Source organism: Peromyscus eremicus, chromosome 2 (assembly GCF_949786415.1).
Source record: "Peromyscus eremicus chromosome 2, PerEre_H2_v1, whole genome shotgun sequence".
NCBI classification, from domain to species: domain Eukaryota; kingdom Metazoa; phylum Chordata; class Mammalia; order Rodentia; family Cricetidae; genus Peromyscus; species Peromyscus eremicus.
The window spans coordinates 134,870,053-134,880,501 of record NC_081417.1 but is presented as its reverse complement, the minus strand read 5'-3'; the positions used below and the strand labels follow the sequence as shown (position 1 = coordinate 134,880,501).

The window sequence follows — 10,449 nt, the reverse complement described above, 5'->3', positions numbered from 1 at the left end:
TTTACTTCATTATACAGTCCTAAAGAAGCATTGAGGAGGGAAGGTGTGGAAGTGAAGGATGGAGGACCTGAAAGCTCACATCTCTGCTTTGGGACCAAAGTACAGAATTCCAGAAGCCTGGGCACCTTAGCAACAATGGCTCAGACATGGTTCCTGCTTGGTCTGGGAGTTGTAGTTTTCCAGCTTTTGCATTCGAGGAAAGGCCATTGTTACCTGTGAGGACCCTGTTGTATGACACGTCCAGTGATGGGGACCTGTTCACACTTAGGTATACAACGGACATTTATAGGGCTGGCAGGGCCTCATGAAGTGCTTTAAAATATCAGAAGAATTGGAATGTTCATCAGAAACTGGTGAGACAAATGGGGTGTGAATGGACTGGAAGGGAGATAGTGGTAGCATTCAAGGCAAAAGAAGTTCAAACTTAAGACCAAGAGATGGCTCAGTGAGTTATGGCACCTGCCATCCAGCCTGACGACCTGAATTGAATCCTCCTTGAGTCCCTGGAGTTCAGTCCCCTGGGACTCACTCCCTCAAATTCAACACTTCTCCACACTCAGGTGGTAGAAGGATAGAACCAACACACACACATGCTGTGGGATGGTCTGTATGTCAAATGTGTTGCTCTGATTGGTCAATAAATACTGATTGGCCAGTAGCCAGCCAGGAAGTATAGGCGGGATTAACAGAGATGAGAATTGAGAGAACAGGAAGGCGGAGGGAGACACTGCCAGCTGCCGCTATGACAAGCAGCATGTGAAGATGCTGGTAAGCCACGAGCCACGTGGCAAGGTATAGATTTATAGAAATGGATTAATTTAAGATGTAAGAGCTAGATAGCTAGAAGCCTGAGCCATTAGGCCAAACAGTTTAAATAATATAAGCGTCTGTGTGTTTATAAGTGGGCTGTCGGATTGCCGGGGTTTGGCGGGACCCAGAGAGAAAACTCTCCAGCTACACACACCCTGTAATTTTTATTTCTGGATAACTGAAGGCAGTTTGGGAGGGAGTGGAAGGCAGTATATCTCAAGATTTGGAAATAGAATGTAAACCTAGGAATTTTGGCATTTTGAAACATTGACTCCATTGTTCAGCCAGAATGAATGGACTCCCTCTTTTGAGTGGTGTCTGTGCTTCAGGGCGTCATCCATGCTGAGTAGGGTTCTCTTGCTGTGCTATGCCCCCAGTCTTTCTATAACATCACTTGCCACAACAATCGGACTATTTTATTGTCAGGAACCCAACAAGGACCTTGGCATGTGGTAATGGCTCAGACTCACAGACTGTGTGCCTCAGCAAGCCAGGGTTCAGCTACTCATCCTCAATAAACCAATAAAAAGAGCCAAATAGCAAAATTTAAAAAAAAAAAAAAAAGATTTATTCAATGTGGTTAAATTGAAAAGAGGGACAAAAAGGTCAGGGGAGTCCCCCAAGTTCCTCTTCCTGACATGAAGATAGGGATTAAACAGAAAGCAAGAGATGTGCATAACTAATCAATTTGGCCAAGGTGTGGTTGCCCTGCTCACGACTGTCTCAGCTGCAAGTCTCTCCTGAATCTGGTAAGCTAATAAGGCTAGAAGTTGTTTGACAACCAATGATCGCTAACCCACGAGGAAATTCTTGCCTATGGACTTCTTGTCATCAAAGATAAACAAGATTGATGCAAAGTAGAAATTCAGTTAAGTCACCTAGGCAGTACTTGGGGTTACAGCAGATTCCCAGCTTCTCTTGAAAATTTGAAATTCTCTTGAAGATTTGAGCCAGGTGTGGTAGCACATACCCTTAATCTCAGCACCCAGGAGGCAGAGACAGGTGGATCTCTGTGAGTTCAAGACCAATCTTGTCTACATAGTGAGTTCTAGGACAGCCAGGCTTACACAGAGAAACCCAGTCTCAAAAATCCAAAAAAAAGAGGAAAAAAATTAAAAATTTTCTCTCATAACAATAAGATGGAGCTATGAGGCTAGCTGTTTCTACCTTTAGACAGAATATAGGGCTCCAGTTTGTTGGATTTCCCACTGCTACTATCATTCCTCAAACTGAGGGCAAGGATCATTCGTCATTGATCACATGCCTTTGTAATCATTTTCTTACAGTAGGCCCTGTTTGGCCCAGGAAACATCAGAATTGCCCTTCTTTCCACTGTTGCTGTATGATATTTCTGAGTAGAAATATAATAAAGTCTGTACTGTTGGAAGGTTGGTCATGCAAGATGGATTGAAGAGCTGGGGACTGGAAGTAAATATATTGGAAATTTGTGGAAAGAATGTGATGTGATGATATATTGTGTACCCTAATAAACTTGCCTGAGGATCAGAGGACAGAGACAGCCACTAGATTAGACATAGAGGTCAGGCAATAGGGGTCACACACCTTTAATCCCAGCCCTTGAGATCTCATGCCTTTGCTTGGGAAGCACACACGTCTTTAATCCCAGGAAGTAATATGGCAGGGAAGAGAAAGGTATATAAGACATGAAGAAACAGGAACTCACTCTCTTTAGGCTGAGGATTTCATAGAGATAAAAACTAGCGGCTGGCTGTTCTGCTTCTCTGATCTTTCAGCTTTCACCCTGATATCTAGCTCTGGGTTTTTCATTAAAAGACCATCTAAGATTCGAACAACAATTTGAATTTACCTGCCTAAGGAACTGAAAAGATGCTACCACCGAGAAACAAGAAAGCAAGGGTGAGCCGGGCATTGGTGGTGCATGCCTTTAGTCCCTGGACTTGGGTGGAAGAGGTAGGAGAATCTCTGTGAGTTTGAGGCCAGCCTGGTCTATAAAGAGATTTCCAGGACAGCCTGAGCTGTTACAAAAAGAAACCCTGTCTCAAAAACAACAATAAAGGGTGGCTGGAGGTGTAGCTCAATGATAGAGCATGTGCTAGCATGTGGTGCCCTGGGTTCTAGCTCTAGGATTGTAAGGAAAACAAGGGGAGGGGTGGGTCTGAAGGGTGGTCATCAGTCCCTTGCTACTAGAGCTTTGTAGCATGCTTCACCAGTTCCATAATGAGCTAGTATTTTGCTGGACACACATTGAGTGCTCAGAAAACTAACTGAATTGAAACTGATTTCATGTGGAGCACCTAGCTGATGGGGAAGGTGGTGGGTGGAGCAAGTTGGAGTGATCGAAATTAATATTGTGGACCTTGGAGATTTTCTCCAGAGACTCTTTTTGGGGGGAATGGAATCTGGCTATGTAGACCAGGCTGGACTTCAACTCACAGGCATCCTTCTGTCTCAGCTTCCTGATTGCTTTTATACAGATGTCAGCTGATAACATCAAAGAAACGTTTTTCTTTTCTTTCTTCTCCTCCTTTCTTTCTTCTCCCCCCTCCCCCAAGACAAGGTTTCTCTGTGTAGTTCTGGCTGTCCTGGAACTCGCTCTGTAGACCAGGCTGGCCTCAAACTCAGAGACTCGCCTGCCTCTGCCTCCCGAGTGCTGGGATTAAAGGGGTAAGCCACCATCACCCAGCCAAAGAACATTTTTCACCATGTCACAGTATAAACAAGTTCCTATAGCAACTCTGTAGCTTTTAGTTTGTTTGAAACAAGATCTCTCTTTGTAGCCCTGGCTGCCTGGAACTCATAGAGATCCACCTGCTTCTGCCTCTCAAGTGCTGGGGTTTAAAGGGGTGCACCTTCCATGCTAGCCGCTATTATCTTTAAGATTTACTTTGTTATGTGTATGAGTTGTATGAGTGTGGGTTTTTTGTTTGTTTGCTTGTTTGTTTGTTGTTGTTGTTTTTTGTATGTGTGTTGTTGTTGTTGTTGTTGTTTTTTGTATGTGTGTGCATCACGTGTATGCTCCTGGTGTTGCCCAGTTCAGAAGAACATGTTGGGTTCCCTGAATCTAGAGTTACACCGGCGTCCTCTGTCAGAGCAACAAGTGTTTTTAACCTCTGAGCTATCTCTCCAGCAGGTTATTACGTTTACTAATAGAAAGGGAAACAGGCACTGTGAGGTTAGGAAACATAAAGGTACACACGTGTTTTGGGGTCACGGCCCACGGGCTTAAGTACTACGTGTGCTTGGGGTGAGAGAAGTCATACTCCTTCCCGAGTGTGACCTTGGTCAAGTAGCACAACAATCAGCTGTCGTGACAGTGCTGAGAGCGAGAACTCACCACGGGCGCAGTTCGCCTAGTTTATCAGCTGTCAGCGTCGGAGGCAGGGCCGCTGACTGCGCAGGCGCAGATCGACGCGCTTGGTTCCTACGGTTCCCGCAGGGGCACGGCGGGCGATCGACTTGCGGCGTCGCGCTGTAAACGTCGCACTGTGGAGTGTCCTTTGCGGCAGGCGTCTGCGTCTCCCTGAAGCCGGCGGTCGTGAATTGAGCCCGGGGAGCTGACAAGGACGCTCCTGTAGTGCGGTAGGCGCTGCTGTGTCCGCACAGCCAAGGTGCTTCGCAAGGAAGTCTCCTTGGCAAATCTGCTTTTGCTGTGGGTGGCCCGGGCCCGGGGCGTGTCCTCCTCCTTCCCAGGCCCCGTCACCCCACAACTACAATCCGAGGGCCCTCCGTGTCAACTCTGCCTTGGGCCGGACTCCTGCCTTGGCCTTCCTCCTACCCTGACGTTCCGCTTCTTTTTTGTTTGTTTCTGTTCTGAGACAGGGTCTCTCTGTGTAGCCCTGGCTGTCTTGGAACTTACTCTGTGGACCAGGCTGGCCTCGAACTCGGAGATCCTCCTTCCTCTGCCTCCCAAGTGCTGAAATTAGCCACCACACCAGGCTGCACCCCGTTTCCTAGCCGAGTCCTCCAGTGATTTCGGCCCCCCGTCCTCCTGAGTCCTCTGCATTCGTGTTGTGAGCTTGGCTCAGCAGCCGATCCAGGACACCTCTGTCCCACACATACCCTAACTCCTTCTATTGTCTTGGCCGTATTGGAACTCACTGCTCGTGTGGTGTGTGTGTGTGTGTGTGTGTGTGTGTGTGTGTGTGTGTGTGTGTAATATGGGTCCCCCCGGAACTAGTTACAAGCAGTTGTAAGTTGTCATGTAGACTTTTTCTAGTCTCCTGAGGGCTTCCTCTCTCGAACTCTTACACTTAGGTTTCTTTCTGAGTTCCCAATGTGGATCTCCAGTGCTTATAGCAAATGAGCTGGTTTCCCCCATTTGACTGTACTGTGCACAGTAAATGACTGAAAGAATGGGAAGGAACTTTGTAAATTAAATTCATCACTAAATCTGTGCATACAGGATGATATTGTTGTGTGTGCTGCCTTGCTTTCCAGTCTTAGAGCAGTTTTGTCATGTGGGATTATTTTGTTCCATGTCAACATCACTATGTATTTTCCATTTGTTATTTAAAAAAATAATTAATTTTTATTTATATACATTGGTGCTTTGCCTGCAAGTATGTCTGTATGCAGGAACCAGCTCTCCTGGGACTGGAGTTACAGACATCTGTGAGCTGCCATTGCTGGGAGTTGAACCCAGGTCCTCTGGAAGAGCAGCCAGTGCTCTTAACCTCGGAGCTATGTCTCCAGCCCCCATCCATGTATTATTTTTTTCTCAATGCCTGTCATATTCTACTAAGCACCAGAATTTTACCCATTTCTTTATAGTTGTACGTTTGAAATTTCCTGTTTGGTTTTTATATTATTTAAATTTTACTTATTTATTTTTTTAGCAGTTGCCCAGTACCTGCTCTGATTTTGCTCTCAAAAGCAAAATCCAGTAAGGAAGACATACATTTCTGTTACAGAAGTGGACACAGTACTTTTTAATTTAATTTTTAATTGTGTGTGGATGTGTGAATATGGGCATGTGAGTAGAGCTGCTCCCTGAGGCCAGAGGCGTCAGATCCCCAAAGCTGGAGTCACAGGTGGTTTTGTGAACCACTCAGCCTGGTTCCTGAGAGTCACACCTGAGTCCTCTGCTGGAACAGCATGCACTCCTACCCGCTGAGCATGTCTCCAGCCCAGGACAGACTGACTACTTCTGTGAAGGAAGAAACACTAGATTCTAGACAGCTTCTGAAGAGAAGTGTCATTTAGGTTGGGGTGGAAAGAATGTATAGAACAGTGTAAAGAAATAATTTGGGCTAATACTTTTCTGTTTTCCATTTTCTTGGTTGTTGGGTTTTTTGGTTTTTTTTCTTGAGTAAAAACAAATTTCTTTCACCTTAGACAAAAATATCCATGTTTATAACTTTAATTTTCTTTTCCATGAGTTCTGTGAAAGTCCCCTAATTATTCAACTGGGAGAACCCGTCTAATAAAAGTTTGGTGTTCCCAGCACTTGGAAGGTGGAGACAGGAGGATGAAGAAATCAAGGCCCTCCTTGATTTAGTTACAGTAGTGACTTGAAGTCAGCCTGGGCAAGATGAGATATTACTAAAAAAAAAAAAAAAGTTTGGTGGCTATGTGGGGTGGCGCAGAGAGAGGCAGAGGAAGGTGGATCTTAGTGAGTTCCAGGACAACCAGAACTGCTACACTGAGAAACCCTGTCTTGAAAAACAAAACAAGGTTTGGTGAGAAGAGATTTGGGGACTAGGACTTCACGGATGAGCTCTTGGTTTTTCTCAGAAACATCTCACTTTATCGCACTCTTATTCTTCTTTTATAGCCATGCCTTTCTTCGATCTGCAGAAGAGGCTGGGCATCAGCCTAGATCGGCACTTCGTATACCAGAGCTCTGAACAGCCCTACAAGATCCCCTCTCGATGCCATGCTTTTGAAAAAGAATGGATAGAATGTTCACATGGAATTGGGGCTACCCGGGCTAAAGAAGAGTGCAAGATAGAATATGAAGACTACAAAGAATGTTACCTTCGGTTCAAAACGGTGAGGAAATAATGGATATGGGAGCCGAATTACTTCACTCCTCTTCCCCCTTACTCTTTTTTTGGTCGTGCTGGGGATTGAACCCAGGGCTTTGCACATGTTAGGGAAATGCTCTGTCACTGAAGTACATCTCTAGGCCCTTAGGCCATCTGCAGTGTTTTCAGTTGGTCTTTGGGCAGTGACTTACTCACAGATAAGACTTTTGTAATGAAGCATCATGCACTTAGGAAGTTAAGAGCTTTGGATCTGAGGAGGGCCTGTTCTTTCCTAGTATTCTTCCTCTTCTCCTTCGCCTGTCCCTGGCTGTAGCCAGAGCTGCCTGTGTATTTAGGCCTTATCTTTTCAGTAGGATATAAAGCAAAAAGTACCCACTGACTTTGGTTGGTTGTTCTTGAAAAGTTTTGGATGGGGCTGGAGAGATGGCTCAGGACTCATTAAGAGTATTGACTGCTCGTCCAGAGGAGCTGGGTTCCAGTCTCAGCACCCACATGGCTGCTCACAACTGTCTATAATTCCATTTCCAGTGCATCTAACACCAGGTGGTCTCCACAGGCACATGGCACATTTGTGGTGCACAGACATACATGCAAGCAAAACACCCATACACATAACATAAGATAATTTTTTAAAATTTAAGAAGAACAATTTAGGATGGAACTTTCACAGTCATTGAACCCTCCTTGGAGAAACTCTCAAACCCTGTAGATCTAGCACAATGAACATGATACAACCAACTGGATGTATTTCTGAAGAAGATGGAGGCATTCATTAATGACATTGCTTTAGGCAAACTTGACCCAAGGTTCAGGGAGGAAAAGGTCTTACTGAATGAATTGCATAACATGTGGGCCCTGATCTTAGAAAAGAAGACTTTGGCTTTAGGCCATCATTTTGCCTATTTCTGTGTTGCAGGGGTATCAAATAGAAATTATTGATTCATTGATTGATTTTGATTTTTTTTTTTTTTTTTTTTTTTTTTTTTGAGACAGGGTCTCACTGTGTAGCTCTGGCTAGCCTCGAACTCACTTCCTCTACCTCCAGAGTGCTGGGATTAAAGGTGTGCACCACTATGCCTAGCTGAAATTTTTTATTTTATCTCCAAGTTCAGGAAGGCAATCTGGATTTTTGTTAAATTTACAGCCAAGTTATCTGGATCAAAAACTTTTAGTAACTGAAGGGTGTGGTGGTACAAGTCTAATCTCATCACCACCTAGAAAGCTCCAGGCTGGTCAGGGATACATAGTGAGACCTGGTCCCCCTCCCCCCCCAAAAAAAAGAAAGAGTGTCAAGTTACTTTTTTTTAAATCTGTTTATTTATTTATTTTGAGTTCTTCAGCTTTGCAGGTGCTGGAATTAACAGGCATGATGCTTGCTTTTTTATTTTTTTTTTTTTCAGTTTTTCGAGACAGGGTTTCTCTGGAGCCTGTCCTGGAACTCACTTTGTAGACCAGGCTGGCCTCGAACTCACAGAGATCCACCTGTCTCTGCCTCCCAAGTGTTGGGATTAAAGGCATGTGCTCCCACCACCCAGCTCAGGCATGATTCTTAATGCCCAGCTGTCTTTAAATATTTTTAAGACATTTTAACATGTACAAATGTATTGATTTGTGTGTGTGCATGTGTGTTCATTGTGTGGGTGAATGCATTTGTGTGGTAGTACAGGATGGAGGTCAGAGGACAACTTTGTGGAGTTGATTCTCTCCTTCTACCACGTGGGTCCCAGGAACTGAACTAGGTCTCCAGGCTGGCAGCAGCTCCTTTACCCACTAGCTTACAAGCTCACAAAGTATAATTACCTGTTTTCTTCTATATACTGAGACTGTTGGAATTATTAGTTTTCAAGTATGTAATATATATATATATATATATATATATATATATTAGAAATCTTTAGCCGGGCGGTGGTGGCACATGCCTTTAATCCTGGCACTCAGACAGAGCCAGGCAAATCTCTGAGTTCAAGGCCAGCCTAGTCTACAGAGCAAGTTCAAAGACAGTAGGGTTACACAAAGAAACCCTGCTTGAAAAACCAAAAGAGAAAGGAACCTATTAAAAAGCTGAGAATTGATTTCCAGTTAGTTCTTTTCTTTGTTTTTCAGTTAGTTTTTTAAAAATTAGTTTAGTGGGCTGGAGAGTTGGCTCAGCAGTTAAGAGCACTTGCTGCTCTTCCCAAGGATTCAATTCAATTTCCAGCACCCATGTCAGGCAGCTTACAGTTTCTTGTCCCTCAGTTCACACCTCTGTGGGCATACATGCACATGTGCACACACACACACACACACACACACACACACACACACACAAATATACATAGATTAAATAATAAAATCTTCTTGAAAAATGGTAAACTTCAAGTATGGGGAAGCATTTACCTAGCATGTACAAAGCCTGGGTTCAGGCCCCAGCACAGAAATTTTATTTTATTTTATTTATTTATTTATTATTGAGACAAGATCTCTTGGTGTAGTTCTCGATGCTCTGGAACCTAGCTATATAAGCCAGACTGGACTCACAGATATCCTCCTGCCTCTACCTCTGCCTCCTGAGTGGTGGGATTAAAAGCATGTGCTACCATGCCCAGCTAGGAAATTTTAAAAACAAACAAAACAAAAGACAGAAGTAAACTCTGTCTCACAGGACCTCTTGCATGAAAGTATTCCCCAGTTTAACAGTGAAACTAAAATCGAGCTTTTTCTCCAGCCCTGAGGCCTATTTTCCTTTCCCTTAATGCTTTTTTCCTCTTGACAGTTGGCACGCCTGGAGGAAATCAGACAACGGCGGAATAAGCTAATCAAGGAGGGGAAATACACCCCTCCACCTCACATCGTGGGCAAGGGGGAGTCCCGGCCCTGAGCAGAGCAGGTGGAGGCTGCTTCTCATGCTGCTCTCCACTGGGAAGGGAGTTTAACGAAAGCTTCTTTGTCAAGCATATAAAAATAAAGAATTACTCGATTTTACTTGTTCTGTTTTCTGTTGGGCCGTGCTTTTCAATGATGAAAGCTTGTCCAAGTTGCCTCTCCTGATCAGTGCCTGAAGAACTGAAGCCGAAACCTGGGGACTCAAGGCTGCCAAGCATTTGCGTGCAATTTGTACTGCAAGGCTCAATTTTATCATCACACCTGCTTTAACAAGCGAGTGAGGAGTTTACAGTTCAACTCCTCCACAGGCCAACCTGTTCAAGGGTATTTAAATGCACGACCACGTTACTTGTCTTCAGAAAAACATCTGAGATATGTATGGGGACATCATTTGAGGAAGGCTGCAGGCATTCCTGTGTCAAAATTTCCTTCCTGAGAAATAGCATCGTGGGGTGTTCCCATGCCTAGGTCACAGACAGGAGCCATAATGCCCCACTCACAAATTGTTTTGTTTTATTTTTCAAGACAGGGTTTCTCTGTGTAGCCCTGACTGTCAACAAATTATTTTTAATAACTTCTTTTAATTGTACTTTATTTATTTTGTGTATGTGTGTGGGCATGATCAGAGGGTAGCTTACATTAATTGGTTCTCTCTTTCCACTATGTGGGTCCCAGGGATCAAACTCAGGTCTTCAGGCTTGACAGCAGGCACCTTTTATTTACCTGCTGAGCCATTTCACTGCTCACGAGTTATTTTGTGCATTTAGAAATGCCTGAAGGCCTGGCAGTGGTGGCGCATACCTTTAAT

General features: G+C 44.3%; 1 protein-coding gene across 3 annotated transcripts; it reads left to right on the top strand.

Moving 5' to 3' along the window:
• Positions 1-207: 207 nt before the first annotated feature.
• On the top strand, positions 208-9,740 carry Ndufs5 (NADH:ubiquinone oxidoreductase subunit S5). 3 transcript variants are annotated; one of them, XM_059254920.1, is made up of 3 exons: positions 208-353; positions 6,566-6,783; positions 9,532-9,740. In XM_059254920.1, the coding sequence occupies exons 1-3, from the start codon at positions 305-307 to the stop codon at positions 9,634-9,636; spliced, it is 372 nt and encodes a 123-aa protein (XP_059110903.1). In that variant the 5' UTR covers positions 208-304; the 3' UTR covers positions 9,637-9,740. The 3 variants fall into 3 exon arrangements, with proteins under 3 accessions (XP_059110903.1, XP_059110904.1, XP_059110905.1); XM_059254921.1 differs by lacking the exon at positions 208-353 and adding an exon at positions 4,171-4,371; XM_059254922.1 differs by lacking the exon at positions 208-353 and adding an exon at positions 4,171-4,400.
• The last annotated feature ends 709 nt before the right edge of the window (positions 9,741-10,449 follow it).